The sequence below is a fragment of the Phacochoerus africanus genome, chromosome 7 (assembly GCF_016906955.1).
Source record: "Phacochoerus africanus isolate WHEZ1 chromosome 7, ROS_Pafr_v1, whole genome shotgun sequence".
In the NCBI taxonomy this organism is placed as follows: Eukaryota; Metazoa; Chordata; class Mammalia; order Artiodactyla; family Suidae; genus Phacochoerus; species Phacochoerus africanus.
The window spans coordinates 104,062,923-104,087,966 of NC_062550.1; the positions used below are offsets into that span (position 1 = coordinate 104,062,923).

General features: G+C 39.7%; 1 protein-coding gene across 2 annotated transcripts in view; it reads right to left on the reverse strand.

Moving 5' to 3' along the window:
- ACSS3 (acyl-CoA synthetase short chain family member 3) overlaps positions 1-25,044 on the reverse strand; it is a 148,987-nt gene that overhangs the window by 36,478 nt on the left and 87,465 nt on the right. For both annotated transcript variants that reach the window (XM_047788356.1, XM_047788355.1), the window contains 2 exons: positions 21,619-21,770; positions 9,784-9,887 (listed from right to left, as the gene is read on the reverse strand). In XM_047788356.1, coding sequence (XP_047644312.1) covers positions 9,784-9,887; positions 21,619-21,770 — 256 coding nt within the window. The remainder of the gene's footprint in view (positions 1-9,783; positions 9,888-21,618; positions 21,771-25,044) is intronic.

Consider the following 25,044-nt stretch of genomic DNA (forward strand, 5'->3'; position numbering starts at 1 on the left):
ATTGCTGTGACTGTGGCGTGGGCCAGCAGCTACAGCTCCGATTCGACTCCTAGCCTGGGAGCTTCCATGTGCTGCCAGTGAGACCCTAAAAAGCCAAAAGAAACAAACTAATGAAAAAAAGCAAATCAACACCACAGAAAAATGTCCAGTGCTAGGAAATATTTCTCACAAAATACTGTTTAGATAAAAGTAAAACAAAATGCACAGTGGGATTAAATTTTTAATTAATAATAAGCATTGGGCAAAAATACATCTTGGGAAGATACGTATCAAACCATTTCTGAATGGTGAGCAAAGGGAATATTACAATGAAGAGTTCAAAGGCTACATCCACACCCTTGAAAGCCCTCCAAGGTGGTGGATTAAAGGTGGTGCCAGCTGTCTGATACTCCTTCAACTAACAGGTGGGTTCTGTGTCCACTCTACTTGAATTTGGGTTGCCTTCTTATTAGCACTCCATGAATTTATTACACGTATAGTTGTACAGGGATCGTCACAATCCAAGCTTATAGGATTTGCCTTTTGATGCCTGTGAGTTACAGCAAAGAGTGGAAGTGACGCCTTGTCAGTGTCCAGGCAGAGGCCTTAAGAAACCCTGAGCACTGTCTCAGGAACCGACGAACGTCCACGTAAGATGGTCCACCCCTCCGAGCCCCCCAAGCTAGAAACACCACCGGCAACGGCATCCAGACAAGAGTCCTGGCCGAGTCCCGCCTTGTCGCCAGACCCAGGCACGAGCCTGAAACCATCGTGGATCCTTCAGGCCAACTGCTTCGCCACACATCACTGCCTGAGTTGTCTCGGTCAGCAGGACTCAGAGCATAAGATCCCTGGCAGGTGATCTCTGTTCACGACTGTAAAATCATGAGATGTGGTTGTTTTAAGCCACTGGGTTTTGGAATGTTGTTCTTCACAGCCAGAGACAGATACTCAAAGCACTTACCACGGGACCAGACACAGTCCACTCGCTGACATTTCTCTCAGGAAAGGTCCACTGAGTGGTACATATATCCTTACGTAATTTTAGGCTCTGGTTCCCATTATTAAGGTCAGGGTTCTTAAAACGGAGGAAGCAAATGACACAGTGCAATCCCAGAATGAACCAGGGAGCAAGAGACACAGGGGACTCGAGACAGGGGAAAACAACGTTACTGCTTTAATTCTGTTAACAATCTTTTCTTAATTCCAAGAAGGATATTCAAAGGTCAGCCTTTCAGTAAATATTTACTGAATGCATGACTTTTGGGAAAAGGGGAAGTGTTCAGTATGAAAAGATACACTCAACAGAAAAGGCAGCATATGCAAAGGTGAGAAATTAGACCGCCAAGGGACTGAATGCTGTTTATTTAGCAGAGCAAAGCTTGGAAGGGGTGGCTGGCCTAAGAGCAGTAATAAGGACCAAAATGAGAGCGGTTAGCAGAGACCGATCATGAAGTGTCTTCCATGCCATATTAAGTAATCTGAATATGATGCGGGGAATGTCAGGGGACTCGGGGTTGTGGCAGAGGCAACTGTTCAGAACTGTGTTTTATAAAAACCTCTTGAGTTGCAAAATGGAGCCCTAACCTGCGGATCCCAGCCCAGGGAAAGAAATCCGTTCAGTGCAGGGGACCTGATGCTGCACATGAGACCAAGTTGGAGTTATACTCCGAATCAAAAGGGTTTGCTAACTGTTTGGACGTGGGGACAGGGCAAGAGGGAGAAATCCAGGACAACCCCCAGGGCTTTGACTCACAGATGAAAGACACACAGAAAGAAGAGGATTTGTGAGGAAGGGTTACAAGGAAGAACAGGATGGCAGGTTCGGTTCCATAAATAAGAGCTCTTACTGGGTCTGGAAATCTGCCAGCGTGCTCCCACTGTGGTTCTAGAAACACTGCATTTAAGCGATAGGCATTTAGAAGTTGGTGGCCCATGCAGAGAGCTAAAGTCCTGGAAAGAAATCAATTCAGTGGCCCAGCCATATTAATCACAGCCTCATGATGGGCACAGAAGCAATTTGTAAAGAAACCATTCTCTACGTCCCTAAATCTATGCTGTGAGCTATAAATAACTTGAATGGTGGTAGCGGAAAGAAAGCAGAAACAGTGAGATGTACGCCAGTGAAAGAAAATCAATTTAATCTCGGCGTTCACGGGATGGTACGATTACAGTTTAAAATACTTCATTCAAAGCAGCCGAACTTTTGGTACTAGAAGCAGACGAGGAATTCGAGCTGTGGGACTGGTCTTACCCTATTCTCCTACCAGCACACTGCTTCTAACCTTGGAGAAATTCATCAATAACCTGCAGTGGAATTAGATAAGAAACGCTGAATTAATAAAGGCACAACATGTGTGAAGAAAAGGGCTCTGATCGACACAGAAGAGTGAGAGGACTGGTTCCAATCTTAACGAGCTAGTTGACTCGGAGAAATTGAATTCTCTTGTGATCACTATTTCCAGTTATAAATTGAGCTCTTAGGTTCTAAGTTCTCTTGACTGTGGACTATCTACAGACCAGGATGCTAAAGATGACCTCTATATTCAAGAAGGGTTATTCGTGGAGAGGAGTGGAACGGGAAGGAAAGGAAAAGCATTTATTGAGTGCTACCATAGGCCAGGAATTTGCTGTATTGTCCATGCACGTTTCACTTCCTTGCAAGCTTTCTACAAGCCTCTGAGAAATGCACGTGCACTAGACTAAGGATGTGCCAGTAGCCACAACATAGCCAAACCAGGATTTAAACAGTCTTATTGGGTTTCGGCGTCATTTTTTTACTACCCGCATTGCTTTTTCAAGGAGAATAGTCAACCGTTGTTTTCCAGTCTGAACTGACAGCAAAAGAGGAATTGGGAACCACTATTTTATGGGGTCAATGGGCGGACAGTGCAGAGAATTACATACAACAGGGGAAAATCAAATTTCCAGACAATAAGGTTTGTCAAGGGAGGGTCTAGGAACTCTCTTTTTTTTTTTCTTGTAATGATCTACAAAAACATGGCATATTTTCACCTTTCTAGAGTGAATTAAATATGATTCTTGTCAAGGGCAGGAGAATTAGAATGGATGATATTTCAAAGACCAAATCTACTTTATATTATGAATCAATTTCTTAGTATTTAGTCTCTTATCGAAATATTACCACTAATATAATAATGAGCAAAATATAGATTCTAAAAAGCAATTATACACATCTGAACTACTTCCCGTACAGTAATCATATTTGGAAAAAACAAAACACCTTGGTGTTCTTCCCACATGCTAATGCTGCAAAGATGAAAATGTCTGATTCAATGCCGGCTGCTTGACTTGGGGTATTCACTTTCAGATGGGTTAACAATTTGTTAACACTCATTCATTTCAAAAAGAGAAAGCCTTATCAAGCCCGGCTAACATTTGACAACAGATTATTCCTTCCACAAACCAAATTCATGAAATTTACCTTTAAGCTCCTGCTCCTCAAATTTTCAATAAAAACTACCCACTTTAAACTGATGAAGACTTGCTCTCAATGAGAAAGAAGTGCTTCTGTTGCCAGGCAACAAAGACGCCATCAAGACTTCCTTTCCTCTCTCACCCACGAATGCCATCCGCATCACAAGAGGAACCCTGCGGAGATGACACCGAGTCCAGGTAACTCTTTTTCCCAATCACAACCTCTCGCCAAACTGTCCAACATTTCTTTCCCATGAATTATAAAAAGAGAAGAATTTACTTCTGACCTTTCTGTTGGGAAGAACAAAAAAGCCTCTGACAGCAGGGATTCATTCATATGACTAAAGACTCTGCATTCTACTATTGGAATTAAAGCAGCATAGAGTATACATATCCTGAGAATCCAGTTCCTGGAGCAATGGCACTGCCACTGCTGGTTCAGTCCAACCCAGGCCTCTGAGTTCCACTGGTGTATTCTGAAGTCAAGTTCAACCCTTGTCTTTGAAAATGCAGGCCTGTACTTTCACCAAATTCTACCAGCACAGCCCAAACGTGATGGGCTCAGGAAATATTAAGTAAAACCCAGGAATCAGAGAATGACAGACAGTCAAAACATAAAAGCTAGGAAGACAGCATCTGTTCCTCCACAGAAATACTCTACTACAAGATCTGAAACCAAAGGACTGTCTACGAGCGGCTACTGGCACCCAAACCACAGAGAACAGTTTTTTAGTCACTAAAGACAGTCCTCAAGATAAAGTCACCGAGGAGATCCTTTCCTCACTTTGTCGTCGGCCTTTATCCCTGAACCCTAGGAAGCCGTTTTGCAGGAAAACATGCAGGATTTGGCATGGGGCATAAAAGCTAGGTATGTTTAAGCTGGAAGAGCGAAGCCCATCTAGCACACAGTGGTACCATAGTTCAAAAAAAAAAAAGGAGAAATAACAAAAGTCATAAAACCCCCTAGTGAGGGATTCCAGGGATGAAGAAATTCCCTGTAAGAGACTAAATTCAGAACTACAGACTGGCAGACTGGAGCCCCTCTGCAATAAGTCAGCTCAGATGCCTGAAAGCAGAATGCATGTAAACGCAAAGGGAACCAAGGAAGAGACGATCAAGAAAAAAAAAAAAAAAAAGTGGCTTAAACTTTGACGCTGTAACTATCAGGTTTCAAACCCTGGTTAAGTGTGTCACAACTGGTCTACGTAGGAGGAATGAGACAGTACTGGATTTGCGACTGTATCATTTCCCATAAACAACTCTGGGTAGGAAAACTGTTATTAAACTACAATGAACTATTCCATTTTAGGGGTTTGATTCTTGTAAATAAAATGGATTGTGGCCTTTAAAAAATCCTAGGCGATGAGTTACCTTGTGGTGCAGTGGGTTAAGGATCTGGCATTGTCACTGCACCGACTCAGTCACTGCTGTGGCAAGGGTTCTATTCCTGGTCCAGGAGCTTCCCCATGCCGTCGGGGTGGCCAAAACAACCAACCACCACAGAATTCTAGGCTAACAGATCTTCTCCAGATACACCTAAAGATAAGGACTGCATGTGGTCAGCCTAAGCAATTTTTGCGGCTAAAAACTCTTGTCCCAGTTGTATATCCTCAGGAAGTACATCCTGCCAAACAGGGCAAAAATAAGGATTATCAGGTCAAGTAGCCTTGACACATTTTAATAATATGGTATTAGGGCTGTGTGCCTTCAGAGTCAATGATTTTGATTTAAGAACCAGCATGATTGAAGTTTACTGGAGCCTGTGGGTCCACTTTAATAAATCCAGAATTATCAGATTCCCCCTCAAAGGAGGAGGATTTAGGCTATATATAGAATACAGCTACTTCAGAACTGAAAATTGCAATTAAAACTGCAGCAGTTCAATCAAGCAGGGAGAGGAATGCTGTGCTTACTCCTAGATATAAGAACTCAGCAAAGATGGCTCAAGGCAGATAAAGTAAGATCAATAACTTCAAGTGCCACCAATGTCTCAAACCATCAGGAGGCTACCATTTTCTCATTGAAATTCCTCCTTTAGGGATTTGGAAAGTCTATGAAGAATTTCACTCCTCCGTTAAAGTTATGGAAACCAAACACACAACAAAATCACCCAAGGCCACTGAAGCCGGTGGTCAGTACCTCATTTCCATTACTTATCACTCCTGGGGCAACATTTGAAACATTTCAAGAGAAGCTCTGCATCTGCGGATAGGAACCACACAGATTTATTCTGCCAGGAGGTGGAAAGAATCATGCATCCTTTTGATCAAAACCCTTCCTCAAGCTGTCCCTTATGAAAACTACAGTGGAGTTTGAGCCCCCTGACTTTGCTGTCATTATCTTTATTTAACTGACAGACAGCACGTAAAAGAGTAAGGTGTTTATACTTAGAATTAAATGACATTACGAAGCAGGATGCCAAGCTTTTCTGTTATAATCATTTCTAAACCAATACCACTGCTTATAGTAAACAGGAGAGAGAGGAAGAGGGAAGGGCAAAGAAAGGAGAGGAAGGGAAAAGCAAAGTGGAAACTTCCAAAGGAAGAAGGTCTGCTATTTTACTGTACTTAGTTTCCCAATTTTATTTTATTTTTTTTTTGTACTAGGTAATTCACTCATAAGGAAAACATATTAAATCAGAAAAGTAAAATGCTTACGAAGGACACCATGACAGTTCTTTCTTTGCGCCGTCTGCTTTCTAGAAAAGCTCATCTTCGTGCGGAAAACGGTCTCTAACAGCCCAGTGTTTCATCTGGTGACTGCACAACGGAGGACAATGAACTCTTCTGGCGTGTTTTGCGCATGATCATGTCCTAAGGGGAAACTTACCGTTCCCGTGGTTTCCCCTTTTGAAATTATGATTATATTATAGCACCTCTGTTTCTCAAAATTCAGTCAGTAATCCAGACATTTTCAATCATCCTATGGAGAAGTTACAGTGAGGATAAAGCATCTTGGTAAACGACAATTCATCTATTACCCAGCATCAGGCATCAAAGAGATACAACGCTCCTAAACTAAACTTAGCCAGACCCATTTCCTTCATGAGTGACTCAATGTTTATATTACTCCAATCGAAAACAAGGGTTTCATGCTTCAGGGGTGCTGATGATTCTTTAGCAAAACGCCCCTAACAAGGAGTTGATCTGTTCTTGCATTTCCCACAGATTAGTTCTTAATTTAGAGTATCAGGTACTATTGAAGTCGCACATCGAAGAGTGTTAAATATTAATGCATTAAGAGAGGACGTCAGTCAGGAGAAATCTGCTGCTGCCAATACACATTTCACTTGGGTAACCAAAGACCAAGGTAATACAAATGGATGGACTGCAGAGCACCTTCTCATAACCTAAGCCACGGGAACTAATCACTCTCCACATACATTTAGGTCACTTCGCGTCTCCCTTACTAATTCCAACTTACACATCACAGTTTCTTACCAGCTCATGTGTGCACCTACGCTTCCGTAAGCAGGGAGCAAATTCGTAAATCATGCACTGCGCAGAAGGCTCATAAAAATGTGTGACTGTATAAAATGGTATCAATTTCTAAATCAATATGTAAGAGTGACTCTGCAGAAAACCTGAAATTCTAAATAAAGGAAAATATTCATGTGGGCAAAGACGAACTTTCCCTCAAAAGTTTTCAGGTTTTTACGGACAGAGCTCTCGGGGAAGCACACCACCATCGATTTGATTCGAAAAAATAGTAAGGAATACACAAACATGCTTGAAGAGCAAAGTTTTCTTACTTTTTCTGAAAGTTAATAACATCCATAAGGTACTTGCCTTTTTTCCCATTATAAAGGGGAACCGTTGGAAATATTAAATGTCATTGTAAACGTTTATGTTTATATTTATAGACATCTTATAAATAATCATTTTGTGATCATTTACAACATACAACTTTGAAAATAGTGAACTGATCTCCTCCCTGCAAATGAACAAAGACTCTAAATTTTCTGTTAGTAGTAGAGAGATTTATACCACCGAGGATGAATTTCTTTCATAAAGCACAAAACCACAAGCATATCTAGCTAGTGAGCTACCTACCTACCTACCCATATAACATAGATATCATATCTACATATACACACACAGACACATATATGTGTGTATGTGTATATATGTATACATATATACACACACACACAGGTATTTCTGTACTTTAGTTGGGCTCCATATCAAATGCTATATAATTAAATGTGGGGCAACAATCAGTCGCTATTAATAGAAATCCACTGTGTCTTCCACAGTAACGAGCATCCATTCAAAGGCGATTACGGGGACAGCATACTGACATCATGAGGCTGTTAATTCCCCCTGAACAACCCATTACAGGACAACTGCAAATTCGCATGGAACTAAGTACTCACCAGAGACCTCAAATGCTTGTTTCGCAGGCTTCGGTGAGCTTTTCTGTAAGCCTGGATGCATTAACTACGTACATGTGCACAGGTTATTATGTGCAAAGATATCGATGAGAAGAACTAAAAGAATCATCATTTTATGTGTTAACGTATTGCTTTCCTTCAACAAGCTTTCGCAGTCACCCTTAGGGGAATGGGGAGGGAACAAGACTTCGGGAGCCTTTGTGTAAGGCCATGGCTCTGTTAGAAACAACCTTCCATTTTGACCAGCAAAGGAAACCCAGCTTGGAAAACCATCTAGAAGGCGATGAGGCATTTTCCTCTTTATGCTCGAGAAAATAACTGTTAGAACTTTCCTGAAGAACGGGGGGAGGGGTGCATCAATTCTATAATTCGTGACTTGTTTTTATGTATTTTACATACGGCATTGCTCTTTCTCCAAATTCAGGCTTACCTTTTTAATTTATCAAATAGTCACAAACCCGAATGGAGCTAAGAAATTTCTCCCTTAGCAAATCAGAGAGCACAAACTCTCTTACTGATTCTCATCTTGTTTTAGGCATATGTATTCTGTTCTGATGATTCATTTTTTATTTCACGTGAGAAAGAATACAGAAAACAGGTTTTTCGCAAAAGAGAAATATCCACAAAGACAAGAAGTATAATTTATCAGAAAGAATCAAAGAGTGCTAAATGAGGAAACACTGAACTTCAGTTTTAGTCACTCATTTGATCTCCTAGAGCTAATCATTTTTAAAATCAAACCTAATTTTGGCTAGGAAACTTTATTAACTGTTTTCAGCCAAATTGGACACCCTGCCTCAACTGAAATTCTGAAAACACTAATATTCATGTATTAATCTAATTAGCTGAACTAAGTAGGATTATTGAACTGAAATATGTACATAGAAAGGCTACAAGACTATCCTAACTCCAGCAGGCCAACGGGAAAAGCTGAGACGATCACCATGAGACTCGGGGACGAGGAAACTGCGTTCCAGACGGACTGCTCACCTTCACGAGTGAGCATCATCCGACACAGCAGCACAAAGGCTGGTTTTAAATTTGTACCAAAGTGTTATTCTATGCACTGAACGTGGCAAGTTGTTTCCTAAGGATCATTTAGTGGAAGAAAAAACAGAAGGATTAAGTAGAAAAATACATCATGTATATAAGTATTTGGGGGGAAAAATACATTTCTGTGTTGCGTGTTAGAAGACATTTGATTTTTATTGAACATAGAAGGGAGCCAGAGAACTACAGGAAATCCTACCAGAGAAACAGTCCTGGAAACACACACACACACCCCCTCTTGGAGCAGTGTGTGGGGTGTTCAGGAAGACCCCCGCGAGGGCGGAGGTCAGGGGAGGACAGCGTCAAGCAGGGCAGATACAGTGTGGCTGCTGCAGCCCAAAGGCAACGGGAGAGCGAAAGGTGGGATGAGGCCAACAGATACTTCCAGGAAGATCTGAGACTCAGTAACTCGCTGGATGAACGAAACAAAGAAGAGGGGCAGCAAAAGAAGTCTCCAGGGCTTGAGAGCCAGGGACAAGAGAATGGTAGCATTGATGTCATTTAAGAAGAATTTTTTTTTTTTGGTCTTTTTGTCTTTTCTAGGGCCGTGCCTATGGCACATGGAGGTTCCCAGGCTAGGAGTCTAATCAGAGCTATAGCCACTGGCCTACGCCACAGCCACAGCCAGGCGGGATCCAAGCTGCATCTGTGACCTACACCACAGCTCACAGCAACACCGGATCCGTAACCCACTGAGCAAGGCCAGGGATCGAACCTGCAACCTCATGGTTCCCAGTCAGATTCATTAACTCCAAGAAGACTCTTTAACAGAAGGATATCAAAGAATTGGCTATTTCCATTGAAACCAGAACCACCTGCGTTCTGAGTTTGTGCCTGCTGGTCCTAATTCAGGATTTCCTCCAATCCCTGCAGTGTTTCTGAGCATTTCTGCATAGTTACGTGCATGTTCGTAAAATGCTCACCAGTTTGCCACCAGTGGTCTAGGACAGGGACTCGGAAGACCTTTTTGGACCACTCCAGGGTCTCCACGTCACATCGTTCTCCGGCCACAAATAATGTTTTGAACCTGAAGATTAGAGGGAGAGTGAATTCAAGTTATCCCTTGAACATCCATTAAAATAATTTCATCCACCATCCTTCCAACAGTGTGCATCTAACCACATTAGCGCCCAGAGGAAACCCGTCGTATTACCAGCATATCACAGGGCAGGATGGCTGGAGGCATTATTTGTTTTGACCCAAACATAACTAAATGCATATCACAGCATTAGAGAGAAACGTGTCACAAGTATAATTCTCAGCTATAGCTTCTCAGTTTTGAGAAGAGCAAATGAGTTCATCTTTGTAATATACCTGTCATACTCATCTAATAATCAAACATTTAAAAAGCCTTTTTCCTCCTTGACATTATCTCTGCTAATTTTAGCTCCAGATTTGATTGCTGTATTCTGCTTAAGTCTATACACAAAAATACACTCTCAAGTATTAGCTAAGGCAATAAATATGCTTACAAGTATGATTCATTTACTCCTTCTCCTGAGTTACTCTGGTAAAGATTACTCCGATTTCAACAAGTCTTTCCCCTATTCCAAGGCCATACAAAGGAAAGATGGGTGATTAAGAAAAGGAAAGGTCACTGTGGGCTTCCAGGTAAAAAAGGCTCCTATCAAAAGGAAGACACAAGGAGTTCCCATTGTGGCTCAGTGGGTTCAGAACCCAGTGCTGTCTCTGTAAGGATGCAGGTTCGGTCCCTGGCCTCGCTCTGTGGGTTAAGGATCCGGCGTGGCTGCAAGCTGTGGTGTAGGTCGCAGGTGTGGCCTCAGTGTGAGCCCTAACCCGAGAACTTCCATATGCCACAGGTGTGGCCGGGGGTGAGGGGGTGGAGCAGGGAGAAGGAGGCATCAGGCACCCTTAACAAGAAATGAAGACTCTTTGGCAGGGAGCACCCACCATCCCACAGAATAGGAAGGATGAAATAGACAAAAGAGAAGTGGGATGACACTCCTGGTGGTTCATCAAGAGAACGTCCAGTTTCCTTCCATTCTCAAGGCCCGCGTGGCCTCGCTGTCCAAACAAAGAATGTGTGTATGAAGAATCCATCATCATCACAACAAAACCAACCAAGACCTGCCTACCCGTCCGAAACAAGGCAACAAACACAGCCACCGAAGATCTCTTAGCATTCCCTGAACTGACTTCATGACGATGTCTCGAAGATTCAAATATTCTCACTCTAGCTTGCATCTCCTGTCTCTGCTATAAACATGCATGTCATTCTGCCACTGTCTGTGTCTCGCCCATTTCCCACAGTGGACTGTGTGCTCCTTAGAGTCATTCATTTTTAAGACCTCAATACCAACCAAAATACCTGGGGTTCTTAGCTACACATTAAACAGACTACACGTCTATCTGCAATTCAACATAAAATTTATGTTATCAAATGTGTATTCATCTATAACTTGCTTGAAATTAAAATCTGGATGATCAATTATCACCTCATTGAACAGAAACATCATAGCAGGATGAAATAAATATTAACAGATTAAGTTATTAAAAGTAGGTTAAAGTGTAACAAAGATTAGTGCAAACGTCTAAAGTTTAAAATGAGGTTGATACATCTAAAGTTTTAGATACTATGTAAAAATGAGACAAAATAAAAATATTAACTCCATATAGTTGATAATCCTATGACTAAAAAAATATGAACTTTTTTAATTTTAGTGAAGTAAAATTGATTTACAATGTGGTATTAATTTCTGCTATACAGCCAAGTGACTGAATTATATATATATAATATATATTTCCAGAATGCTCTGTCACAGGATATTGCATATAGTTCCCTGTGCTATTCAGTAGGTCCTGTTGTTTATACATCTTATAATAATTGTTTGCATTTGCTAATCCCAACCTCCCAATCTTTCCCTCCCCCCATTCCCTCCCTGTCAACCACCATCTATAAAAATATGAACATATTTTAATTGGATCTTATTTAAACAATTAGCTTCTAGATATTTTTAAGCTTCCTTGATTAAGAATATCATGCATTTCTAGGGTAACTAATGATGCCATCCGGGGAGGCAGGCCTGGGCCTGCTCACGAGGGGCTTGTGGAGTTTTCTAAGGAATCTGGATTTCATCATGAAGGCAGTGAGAAGTGAAGAAAAGCCAATTGAAGATATTTTTAAGCAGGACAGCAGCACAGTGAGACTTCTGCTTCAGGGAAGAGGCCCTGGCAGAAGTGGGGAGGATGGAAGGAAGGGGGGCAGAAGCCAGGGCGCCCGGCTTTGTGAGGCTGTTGCCATCATGGAGAAGTAGTGAGACCCAAACCCACACAGCCCCAGAAAAAAACGTGGACGTGCAGATGGGGGGCTATCCAGGAGGTCTGAGCAACAGGACTTATGACCACCTGACAATTCCCATGTCCTTGAAAAGTCTTTTAGAAATATGTTGTATGTCACTGGAAGAAGAAAGCTCAAACTCTCAAATACCTAATCATAAAGAAAAGTCAAAATCAAGAAAACATGCTTAGGAAGAAAACACTGGTACCTGTGACAAACTGCAGAGGCAGAAAAGGGAGTTCCTGTCATGGCACGGTGGAAACGAATCCAACTAGGAACCATGAGGCTGCGGGTTCGACCCATGGCCTCGCTCAGCAGGTCAAGGATCTGATGTTGCCATGAGCTGTGGTGTAGGTTGCAGACATGGCTCAAATCTGGCATTGCTGTGGCTCCTGCACAGGCCGGTAGCTACAGCTCCAATTCAGCCCCTCGTCTGTGAACCTCCATATGCTGCGGGTGTGGCCCTAAAAAGACAAAACAAAACAAAAAAAAAAACAAAAAAAAGAAGCAGGAAAGACTAAATAAAAATGTTCATCACTCATTGTTTCTGCTCTGCCTCAAATGATACTTAACAGACACTTTTAATAGTCCGTAATTGATACATGGTTCACAATTTAAATTAACTTTAAAATATTGTATTGCTGTTATCTAAAATATCATATTGTCACAGGTACTTTGAAGAAAATAAACAATACAAATATGCATATGTACATTTTTGTTGTATTTTTGCCATGTATGACTTCAAGGGGCCCCAAACATGGTTTTCTTACGGATCAACAGAGGAGCTATTCTTTGCATTCACTGGAGGTGTAATCATTTTCTAGAGCATATTGTAAATTTCTACCTCCTTTCACTATGACAGTACACATATGATAGAATTTATTGGTCCCCAATATTTTTAAGAGCAGAAGTAAATTTCCAGTAGCCTGCTGTCTAAAGAAAATATTGTGCACTCATGTCATTTGTATTAAAATGTATAAAACCATAGGTTTGGCTAATTCCAACAGTACAGGCAAAGAGCAAGCAAAAGGAAGTGTTTTATAAATATCAGAGGCTACTTTCCCATCCTCTGTCAAGCCAGAGATTACGTCAAAGAGCTCTAGATGGTGCAAATAGTCTTTAGTTTATATATGAAACTGAAGATCTAGAATTTCAAAAGAATTAACATATGATGTAAAATATTGTTAATTAAAAAGTGCACACAATAGAAAAAAATTTTTCTACAATCAAGGGACAACTAATAACTTGATACTACCAGCAATTCTAAAATTTTAATTTTTTGTCTTTTTTCTTCCAGCTATGTAAACTTCAATCAATTTAATTAAATGATTACAACCATGCATTAGGATTGATTTCTTATTTGAAGATATATTTCATCATATCTTTCAACTTTGTATTTATTATTATGGTTCCGAATGACAATCTACTGCCTTTTTTCTTACATTTTAATTACCAATCTTCATAATGGTACAAATAAGCAAAACAGAATGCCCAATAGCCAATAAATAGTAAAAGCAGTATCTGCTCTCTCTCCAAGTCAGAAAAATCTCTTCCTTTTCCATTAAAATCACTTTATAATTTACCAAAAGCAGAGAAAAATTTTGAGCTCATTGGTGATTTAGAAAAACATCCAGTAGTACAGATGATTCCTTTTCCTTAAATACACTAGAAGCTATCAATTTTTGTATTAAAATTCCTAAAACTTACCCCAAATTATTATTTTTATCAATTGCAGACTTCAAAATATATGACATTAATGAATATAAACATATTATAAACAAAGATAAAATACAGGAATAAGACATGGCTAATGACACAATTTAAAATCTTTTAATAAATATTTAATCAAATATTATTTAACTCCTAATTCCTCATGAAAAATAAAACCATGCTATTGTAATTTTGTTTTTATAACCAAATGATTACTACAAAAATCTTAGTATGAATCCATAATTGAAAGATAAATTATAAGATAATTTAAAAAGAAACTCATGCCTAAGGGCAAGACTTTGTATTCCTATGTTTAAAGGACATTTAGTCCTTAAGGCTTGCAAAAAAAGGAATAGAAACATTCTGGATTTCTCCTTGACCTTGCCATTGTTTTATTAATAATACAAATAGAGAAATGCCCTCTATTAAAAATTCAAAAATAAATTTTTGTTTAAAAATACTTTCATTAAGGTGAAAATCAGCCATTTTTTCATAGTAATTTGGGCTCTCTGGAGAATAAATTTACCCATATTAATTACATATGTCTTGTATCGGCACTGTACGATATGGCGGCTACTAGCCATCTGTGGTTATTTAAAATTTAAATCAGTGAGAACTTTAAAAAGTTAAAAATGTCAATTTCTTCATATTACTAACTCTCTGTCAGGAGTTCAGTACTGCTAAGTGGCTACTGCCTACTACATTTTAGAGACCAATTTCATTGGATAGTGCTGCCCAAGATTATTATAGACTAATTCAGTACATGGGAGATATTCTGACGATGGCTAACACATGGAAAGATGAATCTACTTCCAAGTGTATAATGCTGAAAGGGCAAGCAAAATGGCAAGATGCAATATTCAGAGTAGAAAAGAAGGAGGGAGAGATTAATAGGAATGAGACCTACATATCTTTCCTCCATTTTTTATAAAATTGAGTAAAATTCAAGACTGAAATGAAGTTGAAGATAAAGCAAAAGGGGAAAGAGAAAAATGACTGTGTCATTAAATGAACTGTATTCCAAAATACACAGGAAGCTTTACAGTAATGGATAAAAAGCCAAAGATAGATTATGGTGAAGGGTCTTCAGGTAATAAAGTAGGGGCAGAAGAAAACTAAAATGAACATTTCTTCCAAGGTCCATATATCTACCAAACAAGGCAAAATTACTCTTCAGTTGTGCCAACAGAAGCTAAATAAAAATAGATTATTTCAGTGATGCCTCATCAACTTCCAGTTCACATGACAGAACATTATTATTCTTTGCCATCAATGCTTCTGTAGTTATCTCTAAACTTCCTTTATTCTATTTTCTCTACTGCTCTCCACTATAAAATTCCAATTACGTTTTCTCTCTTTCTTTTTTTTTTGGTTGTACCTGTAACACTGTGAAAGTTCAGGGGATCGAACCCACACCACAGCAATGACTCAAGCCACAGCAGTGACAAAGCTGATCCTTAACCTGCTGCATCACAAGGGAACTCCCATCAAATAACCTTCGGAAAAAATTCTCCACTATTTTCCTACTTTTATTGCATTAATTTTGGCTGCGTTTAAACACAATCTCTGATGATCATTATTATAGTAACAAACTATACAAACTCAACAACATATTTCATCAATTTTTGCTACTGATTTTTTTGGATCCCATACCATCCTTCTCTGTGAACTTTTCCTGTCAAGAAAGTGTCTGGATTTTATGTTCCCTTTGCTTTGTCCATATGCAGGTTTTTCTGTTTTGCTCTCACATTTCAATAAAAAACTTTCATTTGCCAATTCACCCAAAGAACTCTGAAGACCTTTACTGCCGTCTAGTATATCTATTGGCATCACTACGGATTTTCCTCTTTGGTGCTCTGTTGATTCCTTCTGGTAGGTTTTTTCTATTATTATTATTTCACTTAATCTATAGCCTCAATTCATGTTCTGCAATTTTCAAATGATGTATCCAAAGAGAATTTACTGATATTTAACCTGCTTAGTACCTGGATGGCACTTTCCCTATGGGATCCACATCTTTCTTCAATTTAGTAATGTATTATATCTATTGATTCTTATACTGTCATTTCTCAGGCAATTCTTCCATTTTCTTCTTCTGAAACTCTTACCAGATACACTTATAGTTTCCTATACTTTCCTCCAAGTCTCTTAATTGTTCTTTCATATTTTTTACTTTGTCTCTGTTTTCCATTCTGGGTAATTTCCTCAATAATATCCTATAATTTTTAAGAGTCTTTGATTGAGCCCATCTACTTGTTTTATTTACTGATTAAATTTACATTATCGATTGCACTTTATTTTTTCATACCCACCATATGTTTAATATTACATAAATTTTTTACGTAATTAAAATAATGTTATGTTATCCTTAACATACTTATTTTCACGTTTGATTTGACCATATTACAAAAATAATCTCAACTGGAATGAATCCACGTTCTGTTGATTTTATTAGCATTAGAATTCTTCATGCGTTTGGAATTTTGTTTCTCCTGCTCTTTTCAAAATAGAAATTCCTTGGTTTTATTTTATCTCTCTCTCTCCCTCTCCTATGACCTTCTTCTCAGTCCAATACGTTTGTGGGTGACGTAACTAGCCTCTAGAAGTCCCATGCCATAATAATGGTTCAGAATTATTAATCCACAGTGATACTCAGGATATCATAGATCTTATTCCAGGATGACAGATGGGCAGTTGCTTCCGTCTCTGGTTGCTCTGCTGTTCTTTGTCTCATTCAGATCCCCAACCAAAGCTTGCTATGAGTCATAGTCCCAGAAAACAAGTGACAGCCAATATTATCAGTCTCCTTTCTGAGGAGGGAGTAACATCCCAGGCCCATCTTCAATAACTGAGTAAGCTCTGACTCCATGGTCTAAGCAGGGCAACACTGAGTCCCAATTACTCTGCCAGTGCCTGACTGTAGAACTAGTGAGCCTCTGGCTTCAGCCACATCACCACTTTGCAAATCTAATCCATTTCCAGTCCAGAGAAATGTTCCTTTTTCAGCTCAGCTCTGATGCTCTGTTTTTTCTTTGTTGTATTACTCTCATTGCTATGAAACTAAAAAAGAAAGGCTAGCATGAAAAAAATTCCCCACTGGGGAGTTCCTGTTGGGGCTCAGCAGTAACGAACCCAACTAGGGTCCATAATGATGCAGGTTTGATCCTCGGCTTTGCTCAGGGGGCTACGGATCCAGCACTGCCATGAGTTGTGGTGTAGGTGGCAGATACAGCTCAGATCCTGAGTTGCTATGGCTGTGGTGTAGGCCGGCAGCTGCAGCTCTGATTCGACCCTTAGCCTAGGACCTTCCCTACGCAGTGGGTGCGGCCCTAAAGAAGCAGGAAAACAACAACAAAAAAGCTGTGCAAAAGAATGACCTACAGTATGGGGCAGGGAAATCTACTCAATACTGTAGAATGACCTATATGGGTAAAGAATCTAAAAAGAAATTAATATGTGTGTGTATATATATAGAGAGAACTGATTCATGTTTCTGTACACATGAAACTAACACAACACTATAAGTCAACTACACTCCAATAAAATTTTTTTAAAAAAGAATGAGACACTTTGCTATCTTGAATGGAAATTCCAGAATGGATTTTTTTTTCTAATTTTATTAAAATTGAACTAGAAGATCATGGGAAAATAAACCACTATGATGTGATGAAAAAGAGCAGTGAATTAGAAAGAAGATGATAAGAGCTAAGACTTAGTTTATGTTAAGAACAGTTCCAAGCGCTTTACATGGATTATGTAACTTTTATTTTCATTATACTTTTAGGGTGTTATTGTTCTTACAGTAGGAAGGAAGGAAAGAAAAGAAAAGAAAGAAAAGGAAAAAAAAGAAATAAAAAGAAAGAGGAGGAGGGGAGAGGAAAGGAAAAAGAAAAGAATGGAGAGATATAGAACTTTCCCAAGGTCACACAGCCAGGAAGCGGTAGATCTGAACCCAGGGAGGCTAACTCCAGAATCAGGATCTAAACTACCCTGTAACACTGCCTCATCTCCGTTTTGCCCCATCATAGCTTTGCGATCCTGCAAAGGTTATTGCACTTCTCAGTGGCAAAATTTTGTCTACTGTAAAATGAAATGATTACACTAGACGATTTCCAATCCATTTTTCCAAACTCTACTTACCTGATAAAATGAACTTATAGTTCTGGTTAGTTCCCTATTTCAGAGTAGCCTCATGAATTTTGGGGACATCTTAAACACATTTACTTTAAAACAATCTCTAAAGAGCTGTGTAACGCATTTCAAAATTAAAACTTCACCACTGAAAATATTCTATGAAAGGAGACAGAAGCAAACTGCAAGTCAGTCATGAACAATTATTTTATCTGGTGAATGTTCCTTAGTAAGTTAGTGTGAAACGTCTTGAATGTGAACGTAAACGAAGTATATTCACAGGGGAAGCCTTGGGTTCTGGTTTTTATTCTCTCTCTAATCCAAACTAGCCTTTTTTTTTTTTTGGTCTTTTGTCCTTTTTAGGGCCTCACCCTTGGCATGTGGATGTTCCAGGCCAGGGGTCTAATCGGAGCTGTAGCCACCGGCCGATGCCACAGCCCCAGCAACGCCAGATCCAAGCCGAGTCTGTGACCTACACCACAGCTCACGGCAACACCGGATCCTTAACCCACTGAGCGAGGCCAGGGATCAAACCTGCAACCTCATGGTTCCTAGTCCGATTCGCCTCCGCTGCGCCACCACAGGAACTCCCAAACCAGCTTTTTCTGAGCCTCAGTTTCCTAATGAGTTACTTGGATTTTTGAGTTTCCTTCTGTTTCTAACATCTTTTTAGTCCACACGTAAGAATCTATTAAAGTAGATCAGTAAAGGTATTACCTGTACAGACTAAAAATAAAGGAAAAGCAGAGTTCCCACCCTAGTGCAGCAGAAACAAAGCCGACTAGGAACCCTGAGGTTACAGGTTCAATTTCTGACCTCGCTCAGCGGGTTAAGGATCTGGTGTTGCCATGAGCTGTGGCGCAGGTCGCAGACGTGGCTTGGGTCCTGCACTGCTGTGGCTGTGGCGTAGGCTGGCAGCTGTAGCTCCGACTGGACCCTTGGCCTGGGAACCTCCATATGCTGTGGGTGAGGCCCTAAAGCAGAAGTTGCCTTTACCCCATGGATGATTTAAAAAACCCCTGGGTCAAGTTATTTTTCTAATTTACTTATCACAGGAAGAGTATGTCTGTGATATTAAGAGCATAGGCTCTAGTCAGACTGCCTGAGTTAATTTCTTCCTAAAGAGTTACTTAAACTCTCTGGCCTTAACTTTATCCATCTGTAAAAAGAGAATAATCACAATTCCTACTTACTGTAATGACTAAATGAGATAACAAACTTTAACTGCTTATGCCTGGCATATAGCTGGTGATCAGCCAGTATTTGCATTTATTAATAGCAGTCATTTGAATAACTGAGGTTGTTTTTAGAGCCTGCATTCCTAAATATCTATTTAAAACACAAGTTCACATCATCAGGAATAACTTACAATGTCTAAAGTCAGAGGGGCACCATCAGGGGAACTTACTGCAATTTCTCTTACCCTAAGATCTCATACTCCATGCCCATACCTATTCGTTTGAAACAGGGATAATTTAATAAGCTTTCATCCGCTATTGTTTCATCCTTCATACTTCAGGCTAATTAGAAACAGCTCTGCCTTTACCGTAAGGATAACATCTAAATCTCACGTACAAACAAACTGGAAAAGACGATGTAGCAAACAAGAGGTCTTAGCTTGCTGGTCACACAGCTCCAGGCCCTGTCATCAGAATGTGTTCTCAGCAAAGAGACACTGCGAGGGAGAATGCTAACCACGGTGTCTTCAAAACCCCGGGAACTGTCTGAAGATACGGAGACTACACGTAGCCTCAGATGTTTTACTCAAAGCTATGTTTCTATCCTTTCACCTGCGATGGATAAAACTCAATTGAAATGTTAAATAAAGGATCAAGGAGAGGGTGAATAGAAATACAATAGGAGACGCATTTTATCAACACGTTGTATGTTCATTTTATGAACATTTCATGGAAATCCAGATTTTTTTTTTCCACAAAACAAACGGAGGAAAAAGAAACAAACAAAACCAGCGACCATGTCCAAACTGAAAGCTTCTTGCTTGTATCTGCAATTGCTGTGTAGTATCTATTTTAACTCCTTCTTTGGACCACAGCAGCATAAAATTCCTAAGTTCTGGCATTTAATTTAAAAAATTCAAACTGACAATTCAAACCCACTTGTGACTTGAAAAAAACTATAAAATTCGGAGTTCCCGTCGTGGCGCAGTGGTTAACGAATCCGACTAGGAACCATGAGGTTGCAGGTACGATCCCTGCCCTTGCTCAGTGGGTTAAGGATCTGGTGTTGCCATGAGCTGTGGCGTAGGTTGCAGACATGGCTCGGATCCCACGTTGCTGTGGCTCTGGTGTAGGCCGGTGGCTACAGCTCCGATTAGACCCCTAGCCTGGGAACCTCCATATGTCTCGGGAGCGGCCCTAGAAAAGGCAAAAAGACAAAAACAAAAAAAGACTATAAAATTCTTTTAGTTTATGATAACAGAGACCTACCTCAAAGAGATTCAATACGAACTGATGCTGGAAACTGCCTTGAAGACACAAATTGCTATAATTATCTCTGAATATAGATCATCAGTAAACTAAAATGAATGGCAATAAACTAGCACAAAAGTATCTAAACTATTCAGTGCAAAAATTACAAAACAACAGAAAAATAATTTCCTTCACCCTTTCAACAAAGGTAGTTTGGCCTCTCATTTCCATATTTTACCTTTACATATGAAATCAAATAATGTTTTCTCTCTGTTTAGACCATTAGCCTATTTTCAAAGGACATGCTATTACAGGTATGTATAATACATGTAATTTACATATTCTTGTACAGACATGCACACATACCCATTTTAAGTCACAGTTAGCATTTTACTTTAAGAAAAATAGAAGCAGAGTGGTTTTTTGTTTGTTTGGGAGTTTTTTTTAGGCCCACACCCATGGCATCTAGGGGTGCAATCAGAGCTGCAGCTGCCGGCCTACACCACAGCCACAGCAATGTGGGATCCAAGCCACATCCATGACCTACACTGCAGCTCGCAGCAGTGTCAGATCCTTCACCCACTGAGCAAGGCCAGGGATCGAACACACATCCTCATGGATCCCAGTCGGGTTCCTAACCCGCTGAGCCACGACGGGAATTCTGAGCAGGGTAGTTTAAAAAAGAGAACTGTTTTGAGAAAAATCTAAATGGAAATAAACAGGATATGGTATTTAAAAATATTCACAGTATAGTTAAATTTCCAACTATTGCAAAGATACGTTTACAACATCTTTTTTTTTTTTTGTCTTTTGTCTTTTTAAGGCCGTACCCACGGCATATGGAGGTTCCCAGGCTAGGGGTCTAATCAGAGCTACAGCTGCTGGGCTACACCACAGCCACAGCAACACCAGATCCAAGCTGCGTCTGTGACCTACACCACAGCTCATGGCAACACCGGATCCTTAACCCACCGAGCGAGACCAGGGATCGAACCTGCAACCTCATGGTTCCTAGTCGGATTTGTTTCCGCTATGCCACGAGGGGAACTCCTACCACACTAATTCTTAACATTTACAACTTTGGTTCTTTCCATAGAGGTATAACAGTGCCAAAAATACACACATAATCTGCAGTTATTCACTCTGATTGCAGGTTTTACTGTCATGTGCCCCATGCATCCCGAGTTCACCTTGTCAAAGAGTACTGCTTCCCCAAGGCGGCCCCGGGGTCCTGTTGACGGATTGCTCTAATTGCGGTCGGCGCTGTAAACAAGGCAGCCACTCCGTGCTCTGCGAGCACTCGGAAATAAGCACCAGCATCCGGTGTCCCCACAGGCTTCCCCTACGATGAGAGTCATTTACAATGTCACTGGCTAAAAGGTCTCATATTTCATCGACAGGTCAATACTTACTCATTTAACTCAGCAATGTTAACAAAATAAGGTTCCCGACGTATCTTAGTTTTAAAATACTCCCATCATAATAAAACAAACTGAACGCCTAGGCATCAGAGAGGCCGTTTGCTCCAATATTGCATCCTCAAAGCTTTTCAAATTGCAGCTTTTCCTTTCCTACGATTTGAGAGATAAAGGACTGGAAATACACACACACACACACACACACACACACACACACACAAAGTAATAATGTAAAAGAGTCTACTATTTCCCAGGAAATTAAATACAGCATTTTGTATGGCAGACTAAATGAGAAATGTGGTTACTATGGATTTCTAACATTAAACTTTTTTTTCATGGTCACTATTAAAAGTGACAAAGCAATTCACAAAATATACAAGAAGACAGAAAATCTGGAATCACAATGATTTCTCTTTTCAATTAAAGTCTCACACCAAGAAAAGCGACTTCTAGGAATAAAAAAAAAAAAAAAAGTAAGAACTCTCAAAATACAGGTTTTACACAGCCTTAAAATGACATTCAATGGACAATCCATTCATAAATCCTAACAATTTTTACAGACTATACAATTCAAAAGGATACAAAGCATTTTAAACTGATGTTTCTGCAAAATGGAAAATGAGCACAGCATAAATAAATCACTAATTCTGCAAAAAATATGACATGTCCCATAAAATTTATGTTGGCCAGCATATCCCCTCATTCCTCTCATCACTGGTACTTCTTTCTTTGCTCTCAAGTTCGGTGTCTGAAATGTTCCTATATGTTACTATATATGAAAATACATATTTCACAGTCAAACCATTTTGGAAGGGGTTGGGGTAACAGGTTTCTTATTTTAAGCCATTTCTTGAAGACTAGAAAGTGTTAAGAGTATACCAGGAATTTCCAAGAGATTATGATGTACTTAATATTTCTTAAATTTCTCTGCCCACATTTCCCATCTGAGCATCCTACAGACCTTATATTCCCATGGAAAACACACTTGGGGAAAACTGAGCTGTGGGCGAGAAGGGGAGGGAAGGGAAGGGAGGGGAAAAGAGAAAGGAACAAAAGAGGGAGAGAGGCGGGAAGAGGAGGGAGGGAGGAAGGAAGGAAAGAATTTGCTGGTAGCAAACTTAAGAGCTCTGCCAAACGGAGAATAATAAAGGAGTGGGTGACCATATGAGGAAGACCACAGTTTAATCATTTCAATTCAGTATCCACTTCTTTTTTTTATTGTTATTTCCCCAATACATTTTTTATTATTTCCCCGATACAATTTTTTTTCCTACTGTACAGCATAGTGACCCAGTTACACATACATGTATACATTCTTTTTTCTCTCCTTATCATGCTCCATCGTAAGCATCTAGACATAGTTCTCAGTGCTTAACAGCAGGATCTCATTGCTAATCCATTCCAAAGGCAATAGTTTGCATCCATTAACCCCAAGCTCCCCATCCCTCCCACTCCCTCCCCCTCCCCCTAGGCAACCACAAGTCTATTCTCCAAGTCCATGATTTTCTTTTCTGGGGAAAGGTTCATTTGTGCCATATATTAGATTCCAGATATAAATGATATCATATAGTTTTTGTCTTTCTCTTTCTTTCTTCGCTCAGTATGAGAGTCTCTAGGTCCCATCCATGTTGTTGCAAATGGCATCATTTTTTTCTTTTTTCTGGCTGAGTAGTATTCCATTGTGTATATATAACACATCTTCCTAATCCGATCATTTGTCAATAGACATTTGGGTTGTTTCCATGTCTTGGCTATTGTGAATAGAGCTGCAATGAACATACGGATGCATGTGTCTTTTTTAAGGAAAGTTTTCATACATTCTATGATGCCACCATCACCCTAATTCCAAAACCAGACAAAGATACCACCACCAAAAAAGAAAACTATTGGCCAGTATCTTTGATGAATATAGAAGCAAAAATTCTCAACAAAGTTTTAGCCGACCAAATCCAGCAACATATAAAAAAAATCAAATACCACGACCAGGTGGGATTCATCCCAGGTTCACAAGGATGATTCGACATATGCAAATCAATCAACATCATACACCACATTAACAAAAGAAAAGTCAAAAGCCACCTGATCATCTCAATAGATGCAGAGAAAGCATTTGACAAAGTCCAACATCCATTAATGATCAAAACTCTTACTAAAGTGGGTATAGAGGGAACATACCATTTGCGACAAACCCACAGCAAATATAATATTCAATGGAGAAAAGCTGAAAGCCTTCCCACTAAAATCTGGAACAAGACAAGGATGTCCACTCTCACCACTGTTATTCAACATATACTGGAAGTCCTAGCCACGGCAATCAGACAAACAAAAGAAATAAAAGACATCCAAATAGGAAGAGAAGAGGTAAAACTGTCACTACATGCAGATGACATGATACTATATATAGAAAACCCTAAGGACTCAACCCAAAAACTACTTGAACTGATCAACAAATTTAGCAAAGTAGCAGGATATAAGATTAACATTCAGTATAATTTCTGTATACTAACAATGAAATATTAGAAAAAAGAATATAAAAATACAATACCCTTTAAAATTGCAACCCAAAAAGTCAAGTACCTGGTTATACACCTGACCAAGGAGCTGAAAGACTTACATGCTGAGAACTATAAAACAATCAAATAACACATGACCAAGGAGGTGAAAGACTTATATGCTGAGAACTATAAAACAATCAGATAAAGATGATGTAAAGAAATAGAAAGATATTCCATGCTCCTGATTTGAAAAAATTAATATTGTAAAAATGGCCATACTACCCAAAGCAATCTACAGATTCAACGCAATCCCTATCAAATTACCCATGACATTTTTCACAGAATTAGAACAAACAATCCAAAAATTTATATGAAACCACAAAAGACCCAGAGTTGCCAAGGCAATCTTGAGGAACAAAAACCAAGCAGGAGGCATAACTCTCCCAGACTTCAGGCAATATTACAAAGCTACAGTTATCAAGACAGTGTGGTACTGGTACCAAAACAGACAGACAGACCAATGGAACAGAATAGAGAACCCAGAAATAAACCCAGATACCTATGGTCAATTAATCTGTGACAAAGGAGGCAAGAACATAAAATGGGGAAAAGACAGTCTTTTCAGCAAGAATTGCTGGGAAACCTGGGCAGCTACATGCAAATCAATGAAACTAGAACACACCCTCACACCATGCATGAAAAT